Source organism: Elephantulus edwardii, unplaced genomic scaffold (genome assembly GCF_000299155.1).
Source record: "Elephantulus edwardii isolate Elephantulus edwardi_28Jun2011 unplaced genomic scaffold, EleEdw1.0 scaffold00002, whole genome shotgun sequence".
Lineage (NCBI taxonomy): Eukaryota > Metazoa > Chordata > Mammalia > Macroscelidea > Macroscelididae > Elephantulus > Elephantulus edwardii.
Window position 1 is genome coordinate 37,254,464 of NW_006399752.1, and position 27,161 is coordinate 37,281,624.

Sequence of the window (27,161 nt, forward strand, 5' to 3'; positions counted from 1 at the left end):
GGGCGCATCGAGAGGCACCTGGTCAGGCAAGCCCAGGGAGGGGTCCTCACACTGGGCAGCTCACTCTTCTTCTAGGCTGAGTTTTGGGGTGATGAGGAGGAGTGGGCAGAGCTCACTGAGTAGACAGATGGCGAGAGCTCCCACACCCTGGATCCTGATATCCAGGTCAGGGGTGGGGGGCAGAGAAAGCAGATGACGAAACAGCCTGAGAGGAATGTAGGAGGACAGAAGGAAGTGGGGGTCTGAGGGCCAGTGAGCTCGGCTGGGGGCACACGTCACAGGCCCCAAGTAGAGCTAGGAGGTCAGTGTGGTCCCCACTCAACTGCTCCTCACATGGAATCTGTCTCTGGGATCCCTGGGAGAGGACCCCAAGGCTCCTCAACTCCACTCTTGGAGCCTTTTGGCCTGGAGAAGGGGTGCCCTGGGCAGCAAGCTGTGCTCTACTGGGCAGGCACAGGCCAGTCTCTGCCCACCTTGTTTCCAGACTGACCTGGACCCAGGTAGGCCTTCCCCCCACTAGGTGGGAGGCAAGGCCCTTCCCTTCCCTGAGCCTCAGTTCTCTCATTTAGGGAATAGGATGAATGACACCCCTGTGGCCATACTGTCATAGGGACCAGGTCTGTGGTAGGTTCCAGGCCGGGCACATAGTAGGTGCTTATTAAATGCGAGCTCTTCTTAACCATGGCAGAGCCTGGCTGTCCTCCTACCGTGTCCTCGCCTCTGTCCCCTGCACAAGGAAGATGCGTCCTTCTTGTCCCTACTCCCACCCCAGTGGGTGAGCCTGTGCCAGGTGCTGAGGCGGGGCACAAGGAGGGAGGAGCCACGTGGCCACGTGGCCAGCTCCACTGCTGTGTGCAGGCCCAGTCTGTGTCAGAGGAGGGGGGCAGGGTCCTAGAGCCCTGGCGCCAGGAGAAAGGATGACCTGTGGACGGGGCGGGGCGATCAGATCTCAATCACCAGCCGCCTTCTCTTCCTTGGTGGGGCTCCTTCCAGCTGCTGGGTGCTCAGGGAGCCTGGAGGAAGGTAGGCCTATAGAACCAACCGAAGACAAGGACAGACTCCTGGGATGACGTGGGGTAGGAGGGGCTGGGACCCCCATCCTGATGTCACCCCACTCCAGGGAAGCTGAGGCCCCAAGGGCAGCTCCTGCCCAGTGTCACCAGGTCACAGGCTGGCTCCACTTGGGCTTTTGTCCTGGCATCCTGGATGGAGAGCCCCGGGACTGCCTGGGGGCTTTGCCTGTTGGGCCTCAGGCCGAATCTGTACCCCCAGCCCCCTACCCCCGCCCCTTTGCACAGTGGGGTGGGCGGGGTCAGGCTGTCAAGGTCTCTCCCACAGCCCAGCTTAACCAGAAGCCAGAGAGCAAACAGTGTTCTGCCGCTAGAGAGCATGTGTGTGGGTGGAGGGGGTCACAGGGGCAGGGGCAGTTGACAGGATGCCCCTCAGTGCCCTCTCGGGAAGCCGTGTTGGGAACCCCTCCGCCCTCACCCTGTTAAATATAGACCCGCTGCCTGTCAGGGAGACTTCCCCATGGGCTGTGAGACCTCGATAAGCCAGAGGGGCCTCTGCTAGTGCCCTCAGCTCAGACCCACTTCCAGCGCTCAGGACCCTGAGAAGGGGGTGGATTTGGGGGGACAGCCTGAGCACCCTTCTGAACAAAAGCAGTTAAGCTTGTCCAGGTGAATCAAGTGGTGAGGCTGAGCCGAGGGGTCTGGAGACAGGCAAAGGGATTGTGTGTGTGTGTGTGTGTGTGTGTGTGTGTGTGTGTGTACTTCAAAGTCCTTAAGTGTTAGATGAGAACTGGGCATGAGAATCTGCACACTTAACTCCTACTTGATTCTGAAGGGAAGGGTCTCATCCAGCAGGCTGACTGAGGTGTGGGTGCTGGAACCCTGAATGGGGATCTGGGGTGCCTGGAAGCGGCTATCTGCATCTCAGTACCTGGGGTCACTCCTCCCTTTCCCTGCTAACCAAGGCCCTGGATTCCTGAATCTGGTTCCCAGGACTGGGCAACCCCAGGCTTTCCTCTCACCTTCAGCTCTTCCTGCCAAGATGCCATCGCCTCGCACCCTGACCCCTGCACCGGAGCTGTGCAGCCAGAAAGAACCGGCTGAACGGCAGACCCCAAAGCGGCGAGTGAGCAGCGGGGACGCGCCCAGCACCCAGCATGATGACACTGCATGGCCTCGCCTGGGCACCTTGTTCCGGTCATTCTCCAGGGCCAACCAGCAGGGCCGAGGCTCTGCTGACAGACAGAAGGGCCCAGGCTCCGCTGACAGCCCACAGAGCCCAGGCTCTCCTGACTCTGGCCTATTCCACCGGCGCAGCTCTAAACTCCTGCGTTCGATTCGGCGAAATCTGGCTGAAGTTGTGACTGCCAATGGCCCCCAGACCTCCACCAAGTCAGGAGCAGCCTGTGGTCCTAATGTGTCCTCAAAAGGCAAGGACCTTGTTAGGCGTCAGATGTCCACAGGGTCGGCGCCTGCAGAACTGAAAACTGAGGCAGGTGAGAGCCTTACAAGCCAACCTCAGCATGAGGGAAACTGAGGCCAGAGGGTAGCGCATTACCCATCCCTCCAGGAGCTGAGCTGGCTATTTGTTCTGCACCGGACCTCACTCCCAGCCTCATGAATGACAACTGCTACTTATAGTCTCCTAACATCTCAGAGATGTGCAAACCCAATTGAACAGATGTGAAGGATGAGGCTTAGAGATGCCAAGTGAGCTACCTCAAGCCTTACAGCTGGGAAATAGGAAAGATGGGATCTAACCTTCCACATCCAGCCACTCCCGCAGCTGATGGGCTTGGGCTCTGGGCCAGCCTTGGGGATGGACCAGGCAATGACCTTCTGATCAAGAGGTCACAGACCATACAGGGCATTGGCTGCCTGGAGGCTGGTGGGAGGGGCTGCTCATAAAAGGAAGGGGGGGAATAGAGCTCTCAACGGGGGTGCAGGCATTGGCAGAGGGGTGCTGAAGGGAGGCTGTGAAAACTAGAGATCCCAGAAGTGCCAAAGCCCCGCACTGGGGCAAGAGTCTTGGTCCGGTACCGCCCAGTCTGAGCTCTGACCCCATTAGACCTACAATCAGGCTGCAAGAGAGGCCTCAAGTCCAGTGAGGGTGGGGAGCCTGGAGCTGGCCCTAGCTCCACCTAAATTTCTTTTTTATTATCAGTATTTAACTTTGTTGTTGTTGTTGTGTACTGTCGAATCAGATCCGACTGGCCCAAGAGGAAGTTGCCCCTCTGTTTCCAGAAGAGCATCTGGTGGATTTGAACCACATGTCTTCAGAATTGCAGTGTAGCTGCTTACCACTAGACCACCAGCGCTCACTGGCTCCAGCCCTTTGTTAACTCCAGTTGTTGCGTCTAGACAGGCTTCAGTCGGCCTCTATAAAGGGAATTTTTAAGGGGGCCCGTGGAATTGGGGCTACTTTTCCTGGAGTAGGCCTGGGACGCTGGGGGTTTGAGGCATGCCTGTTGTTACTTCCTGGCGAGGTCCTGGAGCGGCCCCTTTCGCTGTTACCCACCTCATGCAGTCTGTCCCTTGCAGAAGACAAATCCGTGGCTGATCTCATCACTGAGAGGCAACTGCTGGCAGCCTTCGAACAGCTGCGAGACCTGGAGACGCAGCTAGTGGCCATGAAGACGAACCGCTCCTATGAGCAGGATCTTACCAGCTACGCGCGTCGCGCCATGGACATGTGTCTTCACTACGACGGACTGGCCGCCGAGATCGATGCCATCGTGCGCGAGACGCTGGGTCCAGATGGTGTGGACGCGGATGCGCTGGCAGAAGTAGCGCGCGTGGTGTGCGCTGAGGAGAACGCCCACCCGGAGTCCCCTACAGATGGTGACTTCCTGCGCACCCCGCGCCACTGGCGCCAGCACTGGGAGCGCGCGGTGGAGCGGAACGCGCAGGAACGCGTGCAGGGCGCAAGCGCCCAGGAGGCTGCCCCGGACGGCGAGGGCTCGCCAGACTTGGCTCACCAGCTGGCGGAGCTGGGCAGCCTGGTCCGCCGCGACCTGCAGAAGGTGCGGCGGGAGGTGCAGCCCGCCTACGAGGCCTTTGGCTTCCCAGCCTGGGAGGTCTATCTGCGCGCCTTCCACAGCGCGGTGGCCCAGCGCCTTCAGGAGTTGGCGCACCAGGCGCGGGCGCATCAGTCCCGGGGCTGCGAGCAGCTCTATGTCCTGCTGGACTGGGCAGCCAATGTCTACGGAAGGTGAGACCGCAGAGTGCGCGAGCTTGGCGAGGACAGGGAGGGCAATGGTCTTCTGCCTTCTCCCTTTCTCTGTGGGAGCCCCTTTCTGCGTCGCCTGGGAGGCGGGTGGAAGGAGGTCGTAAGCTCTAACCTAGGGTTTTCCTAGTTGGTCACCAAGCCTAGTTCGCACAAGTGCCCCAGCCGAAGCTCCCACAGTGCCGAGGACTAGTATGAGGACCCATGATGTTCTAGATGTAGCTTCTGAATAGATCTCCATGACACGGCACAGCCACGCAGTCCGAGGCTCCCAGAGGTTGGCAAAGGTGCCATGTGGTGGGTGCTCACAGCCTGAGCCCGTCTGAACTAGTGAGAATAATAAGGGGAAGGTGAACGGAGTCTCCTCAACCTCACAAGGAAGGATGTTGGTGGGAGCGGTTTCTTCTGAAGGCTCAGTCTCCCCTTCCTTTGACATGTGGTCTTTGGAAGGTCTCAGTCCCTCTCTGGGATTCCTTGGTGAGCCCCAGATGGCAGCTGTTTCCTGAGCTGGCCACAGTGCTGGGGGCAACAGGCTTGTGTGTGTCTCCACTGTGGGTGACACAAGTTAGGCCTGGCCCTTCTGGACAGCCATCCCTGCATTCTGTGAAGGGTCTGCTGGTGCTAGTTGTGAGCCTTTGAGTTAGAACCAACTCCCAGCTGACCCTCCGCTGGCTTTTCAGAGGCAGTGAATCCTGTGGGAGGAGACTACTGCTCATCTTTCTCCCTGGGAGTACCTAGACTCCAGCCTTGACCCTTTGGAATTGCAGTCCCATTAATTACCCCTAGAACTCACCAGTCTAGAGTGCATGGAACAGTCAAAGCTTTTGAGAAGCCCACAGAACTTTGAGAGCAGGACCTGGGGTGGGGGTATGAACTGAGAGCCAGACTTTTGGGCCCTGAAGTGATGGCCTCAGACTTTGAGCCAGGCCCTGGAGATTTGGGGACAGCTTAGCCCCCAGCTGGATGAGAATCCTGCCCTCAGGCTGTGTCCTAATTTCTAGCCCTGATTTCCTGGGGGCCCCGGACTTGTCACTACCTGCAGAGCCGCTGCCCCCACTCTTGGCACCTGACATGTGGGCCCAGCTGGAGGATGACTATACCAACTTCCTTGAGGTGAAGTGGGCCCCTCGGGCTGAGGGTGAAGGCGATGGGGTGGGTTTCGTGCTGCGGGTGACTCAGGCTGCAGCCATCTCCACCTTGTAGCCTTAGGCCCAGGCCCTGTTCCTGCTGAATGCCCATCCTCCACTGCTGGCTGCCCCTGCCCCACTCCATGGGCAGGAAGGGACCGGGGAAACTGGAAACACCTGCACTCCCTCCCTGGAGAGTCTCACTGCCCTGTCCCCCCCACCAGACCAAGATCGCCAGCTGCTTTGACAACATTCTGCAGTTGGAGCAGAGTCGCTGGGCTGAGGCTGAGGCACCTGAGCTGTTGCAGGGTCATTACCACGTGCCGCTGTCCCCTGACATCCACATGGTGCGGCTGGGTGGGGAGGGGGTGTGCACCAGCGTGGGGCCCCGTGAGGTGGCGATTCAGGGATGCTGAGCCCAGTCCCAGCCTCCCCTCCCTGTACATGGGCCATGAGGCTCTGAGTGGGGCGGAACTGGTTCCCCAGAGGCCAGTGGAGAGCACCTAAGAATGGCGCATAGATAAGAGCGTGGAATGGGGTGGGGACGTCGACAGGCCACGAGGTGAGGGACTGAGAACCTGGGGACTGATGTGGGGGCTCCGCTCACAGCTTGTGGCCGAGCACGTGAAGGCGGCTGGCGCCATCTCCGCCAAGCTGGAGGCCACTACTCTGCGGCTCTGCGCGCGGGCCCTCAGCCTCTTCGTGCCCAGGTGCGCGCATTCTCCCACGGCCAGGAACCAGGTGTGGGAGGTGGTCATCCTGGGAACCTCACACACACTCCCGCCCCCCCTCCCCGCTCAGAGTCACAGACAACTCACTGTCCTGGAGGTGGGAGGGAACCTGGGCACGATGGTGAGGGGAGGCTGAGGCAGGCGAGATCCCCACGGCCTCCGTGCACTGCTCCTCAGGTTTGAAAAGACATTCCTGGAGTCAGAGGCTGTGAGCGTGCCGCACCTCGGCGCTTACATCAACACCTGCGAGGAGCTCAGGTGCGTCTGGGTCCCTCCAGGTTCTCCGCAGGACGATGCCCAGCGCTTCCAGCAGGGGGCGGGCGAGCTTTGGGAATCGGGAGGTGGAGGCCCGCCCCCTCCCCCCTTGCACCAGTGGCGGGAGGGGGGCTGCAGGCGTGGGGCTCCCCACGTGGTGGGTGTGCTCGTGCGCGCGCAGAGTGCGTAGGAACCTTGGCCTGGGTGAGGCCCAGCCGTCCTCCTGTCTCCAGGGACCAGTAGGTCCAGTCCTCCCCACTTCCTCACTGGGCAATGGGGCTCAGGCCCGGGAAGAGGTGGGAAAAGCTTTCAAAGCTGAGCAAGGGCCGAAGAATTCCATTCACCTTAGTCCCGCTTTGCTGCCCGCCCAGTCCAGCCCTGTCATTCTGGTTCAGTTTCCTTCCTCCTTTTATCCCAGGCCCACTTCGCCTTCCTTTATAGGGACATCTCCTCCAGGAAGCCTTCCCTGACACCCCTCCCTGGGCTATGAAAGGGCTGTCAGCCTGCTCCCAGGAGGCCCTTCACGTGGGCAGGCAGGTGGCTGCGCCCTTCTTTGTTCTCCGCCCCAGGCCACAGGCCACGTCACCAGCAGCTGAGATCACAACTTTGAGGACACACTCTCTCTGGGTTTAGATTCAAGAGCTGGCTGTGTGCCTTGGGACAAATTCCTTAACCTCTCTGAGCTTTGGTTCCCTGTATGTCTGATGAGGATCAGAGCTCCTGCTCCCTAGCGCTGGGATGGGGAGGGAGGTACTCTGCCTAGGAGAACTGGGGTCACATCCACTCTGTAAGCTGATGCATGTGGAACATTTTCGTCCTGAATGCAGCGTGTCTGTCTGCAGAAAAGAAAGGAAGTGGCACTTGTCCACAGTCACAAGACCAGTAAGAGGTGGACTTGGGATTTGAAACAGGGCAGCGAGGTTCCAAAGCAAGACCACAACCAGGCACTACTTCTCCAATGCTCTCTCAATGCTAATCAGTTTGGGCCAGGCTCTGCGGACCCAGGGGGGCTCAGCTGGACCTGGCCACTCTCTAGTGGTGGACACCAGGCAGCATTCCCCACACTATCTGGGCTGGTCCTCCTGGTACCGAGAACCCTAGAGTTCTGCCAGACCAAGCTCCATCTGGGAGTATTTCCGGCAGGGCAGCTTCCCTTCATAGTGGCTTGCCCCCTGACTGTGAGGACTGGACATAGCCTGGGCCTCAATTTCCCCAGCCGTGAAATGGGAGAGTTGTCACCTACAGAGGGGTTACTATGAGGCTTAAAGGAAGACACAAACCACATGAGGTGTGATGGATTTCACCGTCCTGACTTCAAGAAAAGTGGAGGCTTCAGTCCAGAGCTGCCAGAAGGGAAATCAGTGATGGGCCACCCCTGCCTTGGGGACTGAACCTTCATGATCAGCCCCTAGGGCTTTGGTGCAGCCCTCCTCTTACCTTGCAGTCTTGGGGGCTGCCCTCCACACTGTCTGAGTGAATGGAGGTGTGATACCCAGCCAACATGGCACTAGCTTCCTCCTCTCCTGTCCTCTTACCACTTCACCTCTCCCCTTTGCCTTCACACCGACCTCACTTGTCCTTCCCCCCCCACTCCACCTGTCCCCTGTCCTTTTTATCCCTCACTTCACTTACCCCTTCCCCTCTCCTCCATCCGGCCTGTCACTTTTCCCTGCTCTTGTCCTTCTTCCTCCCCTCCTCCACCTATTCTCCTTACCCCTCACTCCACCTGTCCTCCCCCTTTACCTACCACCTCACCTGCCCTTCCCTGCTCCACCTGTCCTCCTTATCCCTCACTCCACCTGTCCCCTTTCCCCTCTCTTCTATCTATCCTCCCCCTCCCCTCATCCTTCCTCCTCCTCCACCTGTCCTCCTTACCCCTCACTCCATCATCTGTCCTCTTTCCCCTCCTCCACCTGTTCTCCCCCTTTACCTACCACCTCACCTGTCCTTCCCCCACTCCATCTGTCCCCTTCCCCTCTGCTCCATCTCTCCTCCCCCCTCCCCTTGCCCTTCCCCCTCCTCTACCTGTCCTCCCCCTTTACCTACCACCTCACCTGTCGTCGCCCCTCCCCAGGAGCAATCTTCTGACCAGGTACCCAGGCACCTTTGAGGAGCTGGAGAAGCCCCTGGCATCTACCATCTCCAGTTTCCAGAAGCGTCTACTTCAAGATTTGCAAAAGAATGTGCAGGTGAGGGGTGAGAGCTGGCTTGCCACCTCTGTCCCCATATGCCACATCCAGCAGGGGCCCCACATTCTCCAGGGGTGGTTTAAGGGAGCATGCAGGAGATGTACAGAGAAAGGGTGGAACATGCTCACTTTCTCACTTCAGCCTCTACACTCATGGTCAAGGCCCAGCTTTGGGACTGTGGGTCTCAGAACCAGGCCTGGGCCCCTCTCCCAGACTTCCCAGAAACTGCCCTAAACTGGGCCAGGGGAGTCTACACTCAGACCCGGTGGCCTGGAGCTGCAGGCTTGGGGAGGCCTTTCTGGCAGCGCTGGTGATGCGGCCCCTGGCACCAGGAAGCCTGGTGGAGAAGGGGTCAGGTAGCCTCCCAAAGTTAAGGCAGATCAATTCTGAAACACTGTGGCTGGGAGCGGTGGACTGAGCTTTAAGGCGCGGTGGAGTGAGCAGGTGGGTGGGGAGGACGTAGTTCGAATCCCTCCCCACTCCGCCCCCAGCCGCTCTTCAAGGTCCTGTGCACCAAGACCTGGCTGACACAGGATGCTCTTCAGCCCCTCATGGACAAGGTAGTGACCTTGGGCCGCCAGCTCGAGCACGTGGTTCCGCCTTGGGCACAGGTACAGCGGGAGGGCAGTCCCTGGCGGGAGCGTGTCCAGGCCAGGATTCGAAGGTGGGGTGGGGGGGTGGGACCCTGATCCCACCTCCGCCCCTGCCCACCAGGAGGTCCTGCACGAGGTGCATCGCTACGTGGTCCGGGAGTACCTGGTGCAGGCGCTGCGGCCGCGGGAGCGCTTCCGGGGCACCGAGCGCGTGATGAGCTCGCAGAAGATGAGCCTCGATGCCCAGGCCATCGGCGAGACTTTCCAGGGCCTGGTAGGACCGGCGACCGCTGCCGCGGGGCGGTCCCCCAGCTCGGCCTGCGGCAGGGACGCCACGCCCATCGGTTCACTAGGGAGACGGGTGGGGGGCGTGGCGTCCCGGCAAGTGGGCGTGGACAGGCGGGCGGGACGTCACATCAGCCTGCAGCGTACCCCCTCTATGGTGGGACCTGGAGAGAGGCTTCTCCTCCCCCCATTTGGAACTGAGCCCCTACTCACCTGGGCTGCTGGAGCCCCACTAGCTATGTATGGGAGTCCAGGACCGTGGTAGCCCCAGGCAGGTCAAAGGTACGCCCCCAGGGGAGGTCGAGGCAGGCGCCGGGGGCGTGGCCTTCAGGCATCCCCTTGTCCCCACAGGGCTCGGAGGCCTCGTGGCTGGACCAGGCCATTCTGTGCGTGTCTGACATCCTGGGAGAGACGGACAAGGCCAGCATCCAGCGGCACTTGGAGACGCTAATCCGAAGCTACCACGACGTCAGGTCAGTGCGCCTTTGCTCCCTTCTAGGTGACACGGGGCTCAAGATTTGCATCCTCAGAGGGTCCTCGAGTGCGGGTGCACGAGAAGTCAGAGGGAAGCTCAAGCTGGATCCGGGGGTGTGGGGGCCCTTCCCAGGAGCAGGAGGGTGTTGATTCAGGCGAGGCTGTGCGTATGCGTTTAAGGACTGGGACGCCAGAGGACCAGCTCCTGAACTTGAGGAAGACTGCCAGCTCCCCATGGTCCATTAGGCCTGTCCTAGGTCAGGCCCCTGAGGAGGAGAGGCGAGCCCCCTCCTTCGGAGGAAGCCCAGGTCCTTGTGCCCTGGCCGGGCGGGGAGGAAACCCGCTTTGATCCCCGGCTGTGTGTTGGGGCTACGAATGAGTCATTGCAATCCGTGGAAACTCCAGCCCGAGAGAACCTCTCGTGGCCTTGGAGATTCCGGGATGGTCAGGCCAGACCAGAAACCCCCCATCCCAGGTCAGCCCCTTCCCAGCCGAGGCCCCCACTCCCCTACCCCGCAGCTACCCCGCTCTGCTGGGGAAGTAGGAGGAGAGAGGTTCCCTCAGAGTCCGCCTGCCCCCTCCCTGCTCCTGGGCGGGGTGCCACTGCGTGCCTGTACTGCAGTGGGGAGGGGGTGACTCAAGGACTCCCCTCGTCCTCCTGCTGCCACCCTGTCCCCCCACCCCTTATCTAGGTGACATCAGGGGCCTGGCCGTGCGCCCAACAGAGTCTGGCTTTTTCCAGACTACTCCCCACCCTACCCCGCCCGCCCCAATCTTCTGATCTGGACCCGCCCAGCGCCGACGAGTCGCCCCCTCCTCCCCATTGTGCCCCGATTCTGGCCTTGGGCAGTCTCAGCCCCGCAGGCCCGGCGCCAGCATTGCTGGGAGCGCGCACATTGCAGGGGAGCTGGGGCACCCCTCGCCGCTGTCCTGTGCGCCCTGGGAAGTGCTTGTCTGCAGCGGGGACCGTGTGTCTCCGCAGGAGGGAGCACGTGCTGGCCTTGCTGGCGCTGCGCCGACTGGGCCGCCGCTGTAACCAGCGCCTGCTGCAGCACGCCCGGGACCTGCTGAGGGCCGCCAAGGCCGGGGACTCCGGGGCCGCCGAGAGCCGTGTGCTCTTCGCGGAGATCGAGGTGCCCACCTCCGTGGACGTGCTCATCACCTGCATCTAAGCGGACAGCAGGCGGAGGTGGGGACGCGCGCTGGAGCCGCTCAGGCCCTGCTCCTCCCCTGAAGTCATGGAACTTTTCCTGGCTATGCATGCCTGCTTCTCCACAAGGAACCGCAGAGCCCCGGGCAGCTGGGGCGCACGCGGGGGGGGCGGCGCACTGCGTGACCAGCTTCCCTTCTGTGCTGCGCTCTGCTGGGGACTCTGTCCAGCCCCTCCCCCCAGGCTCGCCGTGAAAGGCAGAGTATTTATTTTTAAAATAAAGATGAATTAAAACGGCGCCTTCGTAAGGAGGGGCCCTGCCGGCTCGCTCAGCTTGGGAGGCAGGCTGTCCACACATGGACCTGGGCTGGGGTCTCAGCGATGATGCCAACCTGGTCAGCCTCTTGCTGGGTCTAGTCCCAAGAGCTGAGGACAGCCCAGAGCTGGGAAGGCCCACAGTTGAGGCTGCAAGGTGAAGCCCATGGTCCCTGCAGCCACATCCACTGGCCTTTGGTATACAGTTTGCTCGCTTCTGGATAGACAAGTAATCAGGCTTTGTGCTGCAGCTTGGGGTATTTGGGTTAGATGTGAGAGGGACTTCCCAGCAGTGAAAGTGGTCAAGCCGCTGTAGGGTAAGTGCCACTCACTGAGTGTTGAGGAGAGGTGACCCTGCAAACCACAGCTCTAGGGGAGGGGCTGCAAGAAGCATGTGCCCTGCTCTCTGATCTCCCGTTTCAACCCCTCCTATACTGCTCAGTAATTTGGTTCCAGCCTGCAAGGTGAAGCTGGTTACCGGGAAGACCATTTACATTGACAGCTTGGGGCTTGCCCAGGAGTGACTGAGATGGGAATTTACAGGGAGACGGGGATTTACAGGAAGATGGGGTTAGACACCTCCTATCCCACACTCAGTGCCACTCTTCATTTATTTCTGCCTGGGAGGTGGTGGCTGCCCACGGGCCACCAAAGTTGAATCTAGGCCAGTCCTGGAAAGCTCCCCCCACTCTCTCACCCTTGTAAAGGGGACACCCAGGGCTGGTAGGCTGGACAGCTCACTCCCTACACCCAGGCCCAGCTCAGAATACAATCTGAGCACCCCATGGGTTCATGAGGCTTGGGAGCCCCGCAACCCCTGGGGCGAGGGAGGATCCAGACCTCCCTGTGTGTGGAATCCAGAGGATGAGGGTGGCTGGCTGGGAGTTCTGACGCAGCAGTTGAGGGCTTCATTGCTAACTAGCAGGTCATTTCAAACCCACCCACCCTCCACTCCTTGGGAGAAAGATGTGACAGGCAGTCTACTACCCTAAAGGATTGCTGTCTTGGAAACCCCATAGGGCAGTTCTACTCTGTCCTTAGGGGCAATATGAGGAGGACCTGGCTGGATGCCAGTGGGTTTGGTTTTGGTTTGGGGGGTTGGGCGGGGCAGGAATGAGGAAGTGGGAAAGTTCAGGGTTCTCAGGCTCCAGGACTGGGGGCAGGGGCAGGGTGAGTATGAATGTAAATACTGACAAGTAGTCTTTGTGTCTCTGGGGAAACTGAGGGTGGCAGTAAGCACAGGTGGCCTGAGAGCTCTCTGCTGCAAGAGAAAGACTTATGAGGGGGCTCTTCCCAGGGGAGGGTCCCAAGGGAAGTCTGGTGATTCCCAGACTAACCTTTGCCTCACCTGCCCACAGGCATCCTCAGTAGCCTGGGTGGGATTTACAGGAGGCCTTAACATGCACGTAAACCCACTGTCCCCGAGTCCTTTCTGGCTGGTAGGGACCATACAAGATGGCGTATATATAATTGCCCTTAGGGTTTCCCAGGTCACTCTGAGTCAGAATTGCTGATGGTTTGGGTGGGTTTTAATCACTATGGAAACAGATTGCCACATTCTTGGTGGAGCATCTAGTGGGTTTGAACCACTGACCTTTTGGTTAGCTGAGTACTTGACCCATGTGCCACCAGGACTCCTTATGGGAAGCCTGGCCTGCTCCAACTTGGTCCCGGCCAGTTCTTGGGTGGGTGGGTGGCTGGGGCTCTGGACGGTGTCCCTCCCCAGGACCCGTTGTCAGCAGTCCTGGCTCTGGTGCTCTGCAGCCTGAGGGTGAAGGTGGGGTCTTTCACTGCTCTGGACCTCAGTCTTTCGTGCTGTGAAGTGGGGGTGCTGTGGAGGATGAAGTAAGAAGCAGCCACACAGCCAGGCTCCGGCACCCCGTGACCTTGGCTCTTTCTCAGGCCGTGACTACAGGTAGCAGCTGAGGCGCCCTGGCACAGGGCTGGGGAGCCCTGGGGGAACCTGGGGACAAGCAGCTTGATGCTGGGAAGAGGATGAGGGTCGAGCAGTGTCTGCCCAAGAGAGCTTCAGACAGCCAGACCGTCTTCCTGGTTAGCCCAGAGATTTCTGGACCTAGTGGCAGGAAGTTGGGTTTCCTGGCAGGAACTGTGTGTGCACGTGTACTGACACTTGACAGAGGGGGTGCCTTGCACTCCAGGGGACCCAGCAGTGACTGAGGGCTGGGAACAACCTTTCAGAGGCCACACACATCTGGGTGAGCTGGAGGAGGCTGATGGTCAGAGGGTGGGCTGGTCCTGGCCCAGGATTCTGGGGATGGCTCTGCTTCAGGACCTGCTCACAGCACACCCCCACCCCTGCCCCGGGCCTGGATCCCATAAAGCCTTGCGAAGAGCCTAGAGTCTGTGGTCATCTGGTCCAGGCTAGACACGGGATGTCAGGACCTAGTTCCTGGTTCTCAGAGAAGGGTTTCCGGAGTGAGCAGCCAGGTTGTCTGTCTCACTGACAAGGAACTCTCTGTGTGTGTGTGTGTGTGTGTAACTGTCCACAGGATGTACTGACCCACCAGTGTCCTTGGGATGAAGGGCGACCTTTGCCTGGCCCTGATGCTCCTCTGTGAGGCAGGGTGGCTCATTTGGTCTCTCAGGTTTGGACTCTTGGTCCCTCCTGCCCCTGCCATTCCCCCCTCTCACCCCACCTTGTTCTGTCTCCTTCAATGTCCAGCTTGTCTTTACCTGGGAGCCCCTTCATGTACTGAGGTTGTCTCTAGCCTGTGCCCCTTTGTTGGGGGACCCTGGGAGGATTGCCCTGATAGTGTCTGTGGCCCTGGCCGGGCCTGGGCAGGGAGGGCAATGAGGAGGTACAGAGGCTGAGCTCTCATTTGAGAGGCCCCATCGTGTTTGGCTCAGGGACAGCCTGGGGCTGTCAGAAGGAGAGGCTTGGAGTGTCCACCAGCTTAGACTGAGGGCCAGTGCCCTGTGACCGGGCCTGGCCCTCGGGTGTGCTCTGCTGGAAGAATCCTTTGGGCAGTCACAGAGCGGAGTTCGAATCTGGCTGGTGTCAGGTTTCTCTCCTCTCAGACTGTAACAGTGCAGAGAGGCTGGGGACCAGGAGGTCCTGGCACGAGGGGCCTGCTGAGTGTCGGTCAGCCCTGTCACCACTGTGCCTGGCAGCCCCTCCCTCTTCCTTCCTTGCCTGGTGACCCTGACCCCTTCCTTCCTGCCCTGGGCCTCAGTGGCCCTCTGGACATCAGAGCAGCACCCTTGGCAGGCGGGGAGGTGGTCCTGCAGGGCCCCTCACCGCTGCCTGATGTGGGGGTGCGTGAGGTCCTAAGCTGGCCTCCCTTCCAGTCTTACTTCCTCCCATTGTTCTCATAAAGAGGCCACTTTGGAAACTTGAGAGGCTTAACCGCCCCGGTCTGTGTCCGCCCATCACAGCTCAGGCGACACTGCCCTTCCTCAACCTGTCACTTGAGCCCCGCGAAGGTCTTAGTGCTGGGATGAGAGTTTGGTGCCTCGTTGCCGGCCTGGGCATCCTGTCTGCCGGATGGCTGTGCGAACTCTGCCCTGTAAGGAGCCTCTGAGCAGAGAAAAGGCTTTGCGATGGGAGTCATCAGAGCTATCTAGGGCTCAGCCTAGTCTCTCTGGGTGCCCTGTCCTGGGGAAGGAACTGAGCTTGGGGACCTCACACCTACTTGGGGTTCACACCTCTCCCAGAACCCGAGGGGTTGGCCAACCCCAGGAAAGACTCTTCTTCTTTCTGGGATGCAGGAACTTTGTATCCGTCTGCACTTTACCTGCTCATGTGGCCCTTAAAGTTAGCAAATTGTTTTAATTTTGAGAAATGAGAAAAGGTTGCTTTAGATGATGGACATTCCTCCTGTCTGAAATTTTAAAAGGAACAGACAGAGCGGTGAAGAGTCTCCTCCTCCCTCTGTTCTCGTCTCTGTTCTCAGAGGCTGACGTGGCTCTGGGCGTATGTTTGAGTTTGTCCAAGTGTTGCTTACCTGACTGAACAGTGCATGATAGTGGTTTTTTAAGTATATGTTTTTGATAGGGTTGGGGAATAGGGGGGTCCTCTTTCCCAGTACTTTTTCTCCCCACTCCAGTGATCTAGTGGGTTGCACTATCCACCCAGAGGTAAGCAGATCAAACCCAAAGGTTTGAATCCACTAGCCGCTCCTCAAGAGACAGAGGTGAGCGGTCACCTCACATGTGATTTACAGCCTCTGAAACCCGCTGGAGGGGTCAGCTATGCGTCAGTTCTGAATGGACAGCAAGGACTTTCCAAGTGTAGTTACCTTTGTCACTGTTAGGTACCATGAAGTCAAGTGTGATTCATAGGGAGCCTGTGAACAACAGATCGGAAACCCTGTCCTCGTCTGTGTCATCTTTGCCTCTCTGGTTCATTTGAGCCCATTGCTGCAGTCACAGCGTCAATCCACCTTGTTAGGGTCTTCCTCTCTTTCACTGACCTTCTACCTTTCCGAGAAGGATAGCCTTTTCCCCAGGAAAACCAGCACAGACACTTCCTCCTCCACAGTTTAGAAAGCTGCAAGGCCAATTGCGGGGTTTTTGCTCTTGGGGAGGGCTTCTCTGAGTCTCCTGGTTCTGGAGTTCCCAAGGCAGGACCTGAGTCCAGAGGACACACTCCTGGGTCTGTCTTGTCTTTCTCAGTCCCCCGGCTCGCCAGCTTCACTCTCTTATCTCTTGTTAGACGGGAGACATCTGGGGTACAACCAGAAGAAGCTCTTCTTGCTTCTAATCAAGGTGGTGACCAGATTAAGGGTGTTGGCACCCCCGCTAATCCTTTTATACCTGACAAGGGCAGATTAAATTAGACTATATCTTGGGGATGATCAAGTTATTATGTAACTGGGCTATTGTTGTTGTTCTGTGCCGTTGAGTTGCCAGCGACTCATAGGATCCTACATATAGCAGAAGCCTGTCCTGTCCTGAGTCAGTCTCACTGATGCTGACACACTAGTTTGCCCAAGTTTCTGTATCAATCCATCTCTTCCAGAGTCTTTCTCTCTTGCGCTGTCCCTCCACCCTTCTGAGAATTATGTCCTTCTCTAAGGACCAGTTTCTCCTGGCCACGTGCCCAAAGTATGTGAGACAGAGCTTCAAAATCCTAGCCTCCAAGGAGAAACTTGGCTTCACCCTCTCCAAGACAGACTTACTTGTTTTCTTGGCAGTCCATGGTATGTTCAAGACTCTTCTCCAGCACCACAAGTCAAAGCCATCGATTCTTTTTCTGTCATCCTTAGTTATTGTTCAGCTCTCTGATGCATAGCAAGTAATTGTGAAGACCATGGGCTGGATCAGGCACACCTCAGTCTCTAGACTGACATTGTTGCATTTTAGTACTGGGTTTCTAACTGTCCTGTTACATCACCAAATCCCAAACACCGAGAACTCAGCCCAGCCACGCTGACGTATATTTAGGGGAACACAATTTAATCTATGACACATGGTTTTCTGTTTTGGTTCCATTTTCCTTTGGTACTGTAACATCAACTTGCATTTGTAAATAATTTTAAGTTTTAAGATTTCTAGCTCACAAAATTGCCTACTGGGCATGTCTACCTAGGTAGATGTGTCATCTATTCTAACAAATGACATCCTGAACCAAATCCACATTGAATGTGTCATACATTAGAGGTTTTTAGAATTTACTAAACAAATTTACACAAGCGGCTGCAAACAGTGGGCTCAAACATAGCAACGACTGTGAGGATGGCACATGACTGGCCTTTTCTGTCATACAGAGAGTCGCTGAGTCAGAGTCAGTGTGCTTCTGACTGCCTAACAACAAGGCTTTAGTTTTGTTTGTGACATTTTAGCACTTGTCCCTCTGTAAACTATATGCACCCACTTTTTTCGGCATTGGAACCATAAACTGACCCTCTAGCAGGTTTTCAGAGGTTGTAATTGCACAGGAGGAGATTGCCTGTCTTTCCTCGGCAGAGGCACTGGTGGATTTACACCAACAGAGAGGTGCAGCTTTTTGGGTTAACAGCACCTAAATTTTGGGACTAAGCCACCAGAGTTCTCACTTAAATATTATTCATACACACACACACACACACACACACACACACGTATATTATAATTCACAGTCACTCAAGCCCTTTGGAAAATACAATAAGTAATTCTATTGAGTACCTAAGTGTCAAAAATGGTTTCAGCGCTTGACTAATAAAATGTTGGTAGTTTGAACCCGCCCAGAGGTACATCGATAGAAAGGCCTGCCGATCCATTTCTGAAAGGTCAGTTTTGAAAGTCCAGTGGCACAGTCTTACTCTGCAAGACATGAGGTCGCCATGAGCTGAAGTGGATTTGACAGAAGTGTTTTATTTGATTCCTTTTCTCCAGCATCAATTTAACTCCTTAGGAGAGCTAACTTCACTGTCCAAGACAGAATTTCAAAGGCACAGTGAATGATTAACATCTTGAAAATAACTCTAAATGCCAAATCTGAAACCACTGCCTTAGAATGATCTCTGATTCCTAGCAACTTTTAGGATATAGGTTCTAATGCGGAGATTGCTATGGAAGTGGATTGCCTTATCTTTCTCCCCTCAAGATAGCAGGTGGTCAGAACATGGGTGTGAGGTTATTGATTTTGAACCTAAGGTTTTTAGATGGATGCTTGTTGTCAGGGGCCAGCGAGTTGACTAAGACTCATAGTTACCTGGTGAAGAGCAGCTCTGAACCCTGCCTATCCTGTACCGTCTTCAAGACCTCTGATATGCTCAAACCCATTGCTATAGTGACTATGTCAGTAAGAAAGAGGGTCTTACTGTCTTTCTCTAACCCACCACCTTCCCCGAGAAGGATACTGTGAAAGGTGGTGGGGTTTCCCAGATTCCAAGGACTGACCCCTCCTGATAATACATCCCAAAGTATATGAAATGACATTTCACGACCTTGTCTCGAAGGAGCCCCCTGGCCGCGCTTCATCCCATACAGATTTGTTTGTTCTTTTATTTTATTTTTAAAAATGTTATTGAAATTCTTAATTTCAGTAAAAATTTAGAGAGACTTTGGATTTTCATTCCTTCATTGTTGCACTTTCCCCCCTCCTAACCCTTCCCGCTAATCCATTCCCCTCTTGGAAAAGTAAAAGAAAAATTCCTTCATTGATTTACAATCCCTCCCCCAGGTCCACTCCACCATGCCTTCGCTCTAGACTCCTGTCATGACAAAAATACCTAACCACATATCCCTTTTAAACAGTTTTCTCCTTCATCTGTTTCAATGCAGTATACATTATTGAACCCATCTTTCTCAGTCTCTCCCAAACCCCGAGGTCAGTCCTGTTTTTACAACAGTGGCACCATGCAGTATTTGTCCTTTTGTGACTGAGATACTTCACTCAGCATAATGTCCTCCAGAGTCACCATTCTGAATAATATTGCATGAATTCCTTGCTTTTCAATGCAACATGGCATTCCATTGTGTGAATATACCACAGCTTCTCTATCCATTCGTTTGTTGATATGCTTGTTTGTTCTTTTGACAGTCCTTGGGATGGTCGTATTCTTCTCCAGTGCCACAGTTCAAAGGCATCGATTCTTCTGTCATCCTTATTCATTGCCCACTTTCAGCTGCATAGGAAGTAACTGAAAGTCTTAGGACTTGGATCAGGTGCACCTTAGTCTTTAAACTGACATCCTTGCTCTTTAATACTTTGTAGAGCTCCTTGACAGCTGATTTCCCTCGAGCAATATTTCTTCTGATATCTTGAATGCTGCTACCCTGGGTGTTGATTGTAGAGCCAAGTAAAATGAAATCATTGACAACTTCAATCTTTTCTCCACCTAGCTATTTTTTTCCTTCGATGAATAGATTTTAAGATGCCAAATCTTGGCATCTTAAAATCCCAGGAAGAGTATTGTTGGGAATCCTGCCATTTTGGGAACACCCATCACATGGCAGGCTCTGTTCATGGATTTCCCATTTTCCTGTCTCCATGGCGACCTTCACACTCTTGGATACCCCTAGTCACTGCACTGGTCAGGAGCTCAGCCTCCGGAGTCCCACAATCCTGGGTTGGAGTCACAGTTCTCCACCTTCCGGGGTGTGTGAGCTCAGGCAAGATCCTCTACCCCTCTGAACTCAGTCTCTCTGATAGCAAAGTGAATCTTCAGGAGGGTCAGCTCTTGTCCCAAGAGGAAATGAAGCAACAAGAAGTTTACAAAAAGGAGCTGACAGGGATTCAGGTGATCTGCAGGTTCAAGCCTCCAGCGTTCCTTTCCCTAAGTCCCCAAGCTCCTGAATCTTTGAGAGGAGGCATCCCAGCACCCAGTGAGGACAGTGTAACAACATGGGCAGCCTCCAGCCCCAGCCCTTCCCTCTGAGCTATCCTCCCCCTCCAGTAATGGGTTTTCCACTGGAGCTTTCCAGGTCTAGAACATGGCCAGGCTCCCTGTGAGCTCTCCTATGTGGACCAAGTACAGCGTCTGCTTTCCTGGAAGTCACGGTAGCTCCGAGAAGGGCAGGGTACAGCTGACCGCTGGCACTGCCCCGTGCAGGATGAGCGTTTTAATTTGGGCATCTTGCATCACCACTTGTTACAGGAGGGACAGCCTTGTTGAAAGCTCCTTTCGGAGAGGCAGTTGAGATGAGGAGGAGGGAGGCCCTGAGTTCAGCCAAGCATGTTGCCTCCAAGGAGCCCTCTTGCACTGCATCCCTTAGGAGGCTGCTGGGATGGAAGCTGACCAGTTTACCCTCCTGCCAGACACAAAGGGATATCCTTAGAATGGCTACTTCTTAGGAGAAAGGCCTACAAATAAGAGCCTTGGGGAAGAAGGGAGTGTCTGTGTGGTAGCCCATCAGCTGTCCTGCCCTCATGTGGTCCTAGAGGTCAGTTGGTTCTAGGATAGGCCCTGGAAAGCTTCAAATGACCCCAAGCAGGCCACTTCCCCCTTGGAGAAGGTCAGGAGGCAACATTCACCCTAGACTGATGGCTGTGTGACCTCTAATGTCCCTGAAGCTTAAGTTTGCTCACCTATCCTAAACTGGCTCTGCCAGGTGTTAAATGGGACTCTCCCGGGTAAGGCTCAGGTGGGCTGTGGCCTGAGAAGTGAAAGTGAAAAGCAGGGGTGAGTGCTTATCCTAAACTGAGGTCAAGTCGGTGGGAAGTGCAAGTCATGGCGCAGGGGGAAGTGGACAAGCGGGCTGCTGGCCATGGGGAGGGGGTGGAAGTTACCCTCGACAGACTGCCTCCCTGTCCTGGGACCCACCCACGACCAGCACCATCCTCGTGACTGAGGCCACTCACCAAGCCTCTGGCCAGGGTCTCCTGCCATTGCGAGGCCTGTGACCACCCACACCCTGGCATACTGGGGTGGCCCCCCTGCACCAGAGTCCCCAGCTGTAGCTGCCTTTTCAGGGAGCGTCCCTGCAGCCAGGCTGACCGTCCCAAGAGGGAATGGAGGGAGGAAAGCACTGCCCACGCTGCCCTGTGTTATTCTCTGGCCTCACCCTGGGTGTGCCCTGTCTCTGAGCAGGTGGTTGTGGGATTGGGTGGACCTTTTTGCTACCCTACTGGATGGGAGTGGAGACTTCAATTAATTAACTGAACAAGAGACTGGAGCAACTTTTATATTAAAGATGGAAAAGGAGTGGCTGTTGTTACATGACAGCTCTTGGTGACCCTCGGAACAACAGATCAGAACCTTGCCTAATCCTGTGTCCTTCTCGTGATCTCTGTCCAGCTCAAGTCCATTATTACAATCCTTGTGTCAATCCATCTTGTTGAAGGTCTTCTCTTTCACTGACACTTTACCTTTCCTAGCGTGATGTCTTTTTCAGAAGGGGTAAGTCCTTGGAAAAAGTATTTAAAACAAAATAAAAAAGTGGTGGTTGTTGTTATGTGCCGTTGAGTTGCTTGCGACTCATAGCGACTCTATGTACAACAGCCCTAAACCCTGCTCTGTCCTGTGCCAATCGCACTGTCTCCGACACACCCACACCGATTACCCCAGTCACCGAATCAATCCACCTCATAGAGGACCTTCCCCTCCTGCTCTGTCCCTCCACTCTCCCAAGCATAATATCCCTCTCCAAGGAAGTATGTCAGACAAAGCCTCAGAATCCTTGCCTCCAAGGAGCAGCCTGGTTTAACCCTCTCCAGGATGAACCTGTTTGTTCTTCTAGCAGTTCATGGTACCTTCAATACTCTTCTCCAGCACCACAGCTCAAAGGCATCAAATTGTCCAGCTCTCTGATGCATAGCCAGTGATTGCAAAAAAAAAAAAAAAAAAAAGTGGAGGGTAGTTAACATCTTCCATTTCTGCCCCTAATTGGTCTGGCATGGCAGCCCTTCCTTGGGGCCGACTCAAATCCATCAAGCTGTTGGCGTTGGACAACACTGAAGCAGGAAGCAATACAGCCCAGTGCTTAGGAGAAAGCACCCCCAGCCTCCCTGCAGACTGACACATCGCTGGGCCGTCTGTGCCTCAGTTCCTCTGCTGTGAACAGGGTCTAGAGTTAAGCAATAGCCACATGATGAAGCTTTTTGGAAGGCAAGCCCCGTTAATTCAGGAATAGTTCTTCAAGCAGAGCCTGGCCACAGAAGAGGCCAATCAGAGTCAGTGCCAGTATTCTTGGCCAGAGCATCCCAGCCTCTGAGGCTCTGGGTTGCGTGAGAGGAGCTGACCATGGCCCTGGCCAGGTGCTGGCACATCTGGCTTCAGGGCTGGGCTGGAGAGGGATGTGAGAGGAGGCGTCTGTTTCCTCTCAGCTACGGAGGCAGGACAGGCTGATATTGCCTGGGATGCAGGGGATGGGCCTTGCTGCTCGGGCTCCTTCGGATCAGCATCTGAAGATCATTTCCTGGTGGGATGGATTTCTTCACTGGCCTTTGATTCTCCTGGAAACCCCAACCTCTGATGACTTTAGGATGAGAATAATTTCCGCCATGCTGACCCCATTAGCTGCTGAGAGAAGGGTAATGAGGTGTCCATTGATCGATCTTTGGGCAACCCCTGGATTGGGGATTTCATGCATGTGACCTTGGCTGCAGGCCTGGAGCTCAAAGCAGGAAGTGGTGATACAGCTGCTGAAGGCGGCAGCGTTTGCTTTTCCCAAGGTTTTCCTCCACCAACACTGCTCTCCCCTCAACAGCATCCCTGCCTCTTCTGTCCTGCAGAAGACCAGTGCCTGCCAAGCTGATCTAGGAAAATAGGGGGCCGTGGGGGTCCGGCTTTGGTCCACCCTCATAGCCTGGGGAGCTGGGATTTCTTCAGTGATGTCCCAATCTCGCCCTGGGAGTTGACCTGGCTGACAGGGTGCCAGGGGGATTGCTCAATGCACACACAGCAGGGGCCACGGAGGCAGCTTGCCAGGCCCCCAGGTCCAGATCATCTGCTGGGTGAAATGAGGCCATTCCTGTCTTTCCAGCTTCCTGCCTCACCGAGCAAGAGCGACGGTCCATTGTCTGTCCTGCCGCTGTGTTGTGTTGGCTCATCTGGAAAACGCGACCGTCATCACACACTGCCCCTTCACCCCCGGCGGGGGTCTCAGGGAGGGGAGGAGCCCCTCCTGGCAGCCCCTCCCCCACTTCCCCCTCCCCTAGAGGCAGGATGGAAGGTGACAGTCCAGAGCCAATCCTGGCCCTGCGCCACCCCTCCCGAGGATGAAGAGGAAGAACTCAGTCCCCCAAACACCCGGCTTTCCCCTCTCCCACCCCGCCCGGCACCCCCTTCCCGGGATCTGTGCCCAGGCCAGGGGAGGGGCGCTCGTGGAGGCGGCGGCGCTGGGGCCCAGCCGGGAAATTCCTCAATGACAGGCTCCCCTCCCAGCGCGGTCCTGGGCGGAAACCAGGAAGGGGGTGTGGTCGGGCCCCTCTCCCCTCCCCCCTCAGGCTGGGAAAGGCTCGGCTGCGGAGGGGAAACTGAGGCCCGGGGGTGGGGGGTGGGGATGCGTGACCTGCTCAAGGCCCAGGCGTTAGTCCTTGGGGTTCAGAGCCCAGGATCAGGGCCAGCCCGCTTTCCTTGAAGATGGGCGGAGCCCCTTGGGAGTCCTGCAGGCCCCAGGGGACGGAGACCTTGTCACTGATGCTGTCACCTTGCACGTGTCACTTCACCTTCCGGAGCCTCAGTTTCCTCCTGTCAACCAGACTCCACAAAGGTCATGTGGACAAGAGTGGACACTGGTGATTGGTCTGGAGCAGCTTCGGTCACATTTCCCCGAGACACCACCTCCAGGAAGCCCTCCGCCCCAGTGCCAGTGGTGCCACGGGCTGGGAGAATCTCCCCAGAACGGGCGACCGTCGCACTGAGGCTCCCTGAACCCCATAGTGACAGGGCGCTCCTGTGTGGGCTCTGTGACGAGGGAAGAGAAGGTATGGGGGGTCGGGTGAGGGGTGCCAGGCAGCCAATCAGGGTCTTGGTCGGACAATGGTCTAGGGCTGGTCATTGCCGGCACCAAGCTGCGGGAGTGGGCTTCCCCGCGCCCCCCTTGCCCCGGCTTCACTCGGCCCTGAGCCACCGCCCACTGGTGGGAGGTGGTGACCCGCTGCCCGGACTGCCTCCATCCGTCGCTGGACAGCCGAGTCCCCAGAGGCTGCGCTCGGTCACCGCCCGCGGGCTTTCCGCGGTTGCAGAGGGCGGGGCGCGGGCGGGGCCTGGGACTATTTCAGGCGGCGCCCGCCTCCCCCGGACAGCAGCGCCAGCCAGACACAGTAAGTGACCCCGCTGTGCCTCCGTCCCCGCTGCTACGCGCACACGCCGCCCGCTTCCACGGGCCGGAGCGCCTGGCACAGCGGAGGAGACAGGCCAGTGGGACGTCTGGGGCCCCTCGCGCCTCCCTTGGCAGCCCTCCTGCGAGGGAAACTCCGTCCCTGGGCTGAGCTTCGGGGCGCACACGCTGCCAGTTTGGCGACCGCAGCGCAAGCTTCTGTGGTTCCAAAGACTATGGAGCCAAGTGACAGGGTCTCCCTTCCATAGGGAGGCAGGTCCAGGGCGTGGCTCCTAGGTGTGGGGCTAGGCGAGTCCCTCCTTCCCCGCACCTGGGGGTCCTCCGCTGGAGCACAGATGTGCCCCCTTGACCCACCCAGGAGAGAGGCAGCCGGGTCCAGACGCCACCGGCAGGCACAGTGGGCATCAATCCTGAACCCGGCAGGGGTGAGGGTGTGCGAGCCTGAGGGCCGGCTGGGGAGGGGGGAGGCTTGCCCAGGGCGCCTGCCCCTGCAGGGCTGCAGCCTCACCGTGGGGCAGGGGCCCCTTCCTGCGAGCCTCTCCTCTATCTGCTGCCACACTGAGGGGGGAGGGTTGTGTGTGGGTGCAGGTTGGTACCTATCACTGGGCTGTGTGGTTTTTATATCTTCCTAGCAGCCTTCAACCCCATGTCTCAGTAAGGGAGCTGAGGCTGGTGGAGAAGGGATGTGGTCAGCCAAGATTACAGCCTTGTCTCTGCCCACTGAGCTGGCCGGCTGTGCCACACAGAGAGAAATGCTGTGCAGGGACCGGCAGGGACCTTGTCTGTGTGGGAGCGAGGACCTGTCATACTGGGAGGTGGCGGCAGCTGTGGGCCAGGGGGTGGGGTAGCTGTTGGTGAGAGGGCAAGGCAGCCCCCACCCCAGGAGGAGAGCAAAGTTGAAGCCTGGATGGATTCTTCTGTGGGATTCTTGGTCATAGGGCTTAGGGGCGACAGCTGAGGCTCAGGAATTCTGATATCTTCCCAGGCCACCTGGTAAGGCTGCGATGTGAGGAACCCAGACTCACTTGGGAGGATAGGCCAGGAGGCCCTTCTGGTGGAGGCAGCATGGGATGTAGGGAGAACCTTGGCCTGCTGTGTGCCTGAGGCAAGCTGTTCCTCTTGGGTCCCCATCTGAATGCTGGCTCGTCCCAGCAGCCTCGTGGCAGGGTTGCTGCCTTGCAGGAAGCAAGGCTGGATGTGTTTACTTTCCAGGGGGCAGGATGGGGCATGCGGTGGCACCATGGCTATGGGTCACCCCAGTTACCAGGGAGGCCCAGCCCTAACAGCTCCCCATTTCCTGCCTGACCTGCTCCCTCTAGGGAGTCAACCAAGGTCCTCTCCAGGGTCCCGCCTCCCTGATGCAGGGCTGGGTGCAGGGACAGAACCAGGCTCTGAAACAGGTGATCTGAGGGGGTGCCTTAAGCTCTCTGGGCACTTTAATGAGATGTGAGGAAAATGACACCTCTTCCAGTGCACATGAGGCCAGGATGGGGTGGGCACTCAGAAGAGCACTGTGACGATGCCATCCCACAGGGGGTAGGCTGCAGGTGTGGTGGAGCTCCCCACCCTGGTTATGTGTGGCCCCCAGCTTTGCTAGGGCTTGTGAAGCCCCCCTTGGCCCACTGCCACAAGAAGCTTTTCCAAGTTCCTTCCTGTTCCCTGAAATTTGGCCCCAGTGATCCTGTTTGAGGGTGCACTGTGGTTTCCGGGGGTATGTGCCTGAGCTGGGATGGGGGTGCCAACTCTGCACCCCTTGTGGCCTGAGATGGCATAGCTGTGTTTCTGTCAAGGCAGAATTTGCCAAAAGGAAGTGCTGGCGTCCTTATCTGCACAGCCTCTCCACCTGACATCCCCTTCCCTCCTCTTTGCTTTAGAGGCTATACTTAGACCAGTGATACGAAAATATGAGCTGTGGGGGTGAGACACGTGTGGCCTGGGAGGGGACAGGGCTGCTGGTGCAGGATCAGAGCCCTGGGATAGTCCGGGTGAAACCAGACCCTGCAGGTTTAGCACTGCCATGTGCTCTATGCCTGGGCCAGGGAGCCGGGCTTGGGCCTGTGGACAGCGGCCACTGACTCCTTTCCCCTCCTACCCACAGGCTGAGCCAGAGATGCTCAAGATGATGACCTTCTTCCAAGGCCTCCCGGGAGAGCGGCCTGTGCCGGGGGCCCTAGATTTTTCCACAGGCCCCAAAAAGCTGCCCTCGACATCAGAAGGGGAGTCTGAGGCCTCCGTGTCAGAGGCTTCCTCTGAGGACCTGGTGCCATCCCTAGAGAGAGCAGGCGCCCTGGATGAGGAGGGGACTGCAAAGAAGAAGAAGTCAAAAGGCTTGGCCACTATGTTCGGAGTGTTCAAAGGAAAAAAGAAGAAGGGCCAGTCCAGCTCTGAGGACCCAGAGGCCACACCCAAGCCCAGCTCTGAGCACGAAGGCCGGCTGCCCACAGGTAGGTAGGCTGGCCCAGGTGGGCCAGAACGGGTGCAAAGGTTGGGCAGGGTAAGGGTTCCTTTGAGGGGACAAAGCATCCTTGAAGCGCAGCAGACAGGACCAGAGGGTGCCTTCACTTGATCCCTCAATATGGGGGGACTGGAGGTCGGGAGACCAGGCTGTCTGTCCTGTTGGCTAGCTGGCTCGCCTCTTTGGCCAAGGGGGGCTCTGGTGGCCTATCGGTAAGGAGCTGCGCTGCCACCCCAAAGCCTTGCTATCAAATCCATTAACTGCTCTGCGGCAGAAGGTCAGGCAGTCTCTTCCTGGGCAGTTTACAACCTCCGATCGAGTGCAGGAGGGTCAGCTAGGGGTCGGGTAGCTCACAGCGTGATCCCCGGGTCTCAGCCCCCTTCCCGTGGGCCTTCCGGCCGCTAACCCGCTGCTCTGGCCGCAGTGGAGGAGCTGAAGGCGCAGCTGGAGCGCGGGCAGCTGGAGGCGGCGCGCCCACTGCTGGCGCTGGAGCGCGAGCTGCTGGAGGCGGCGGCGGGCGGCGCGGAGAGCGCGGAGGAGCTGGTGCGGCGCCAGAGCAAGGTGGAGGCGCTGTACGCGCTGCTGCGAGACCAGGTGCTGGGCGCGCTGCGCCGGCCGCTGGAGGCGGCGCCCGAGCGGCTGCGCCAGGCCCTGGCCGTGGTGGCCGAGCAGGAGCGCGAGG

General features: G+C 57.3%; 2 protein-coding genes across 2 annotated transcripts in view; both read left to right on the forward strand.

Annotated features, from left to right (window-relative positions):
- The first annotated feature begins 2,052 nt into the window (after positions 1-2,052).
- On the forward strand, positions 2,053-11,062 carry EXOC3L4 (exocyst complex component 3-like 4). Its single transcript, XM_006879185.1, has 11 exons — positions 2,053-2,506; positions 3,552-4,221; positions 5,238-5,349; positions 5,588-5,710; positions 5,973-6,073; positions 6,272-6,352; positions 8,424-8,538; positions 9,030-9,149; positions 9,253-9,405; positions 9,768-9,889; positions 10,873-11,062. The coding sequence occupies exons 1-11, from the start codon at positions 2,053-2,055 to the stop codon at positions 11,060-11,062; spliced, it is 2,241 nt and encodes a 746-aa protein (XP_006879247.1).
- Positions 11,063-26,134: 15,072 nt separating this feature from the next.
- TNFAIP2 (tumor necrosis factor, alpha-induced protein 2) overlaps positions 26,135-27,161 on the forward strand; it is an 8,722-nt gene continuing 7,695 nt past the window's right edge. Inside the window, exons 1-2 of the mRNA XM_006879186.1 lie at positions 26,135-26,468; positions 26,904-27,155. Of these exons, the coding sequence (XP_006879248.1) occupies positions 26,135-26,468; positions 26,904-27,155 (586 nt within the window). The remainder of the gene's footprint in view (positions 26,469-26,903; positions 27,156-27,161) is intronic.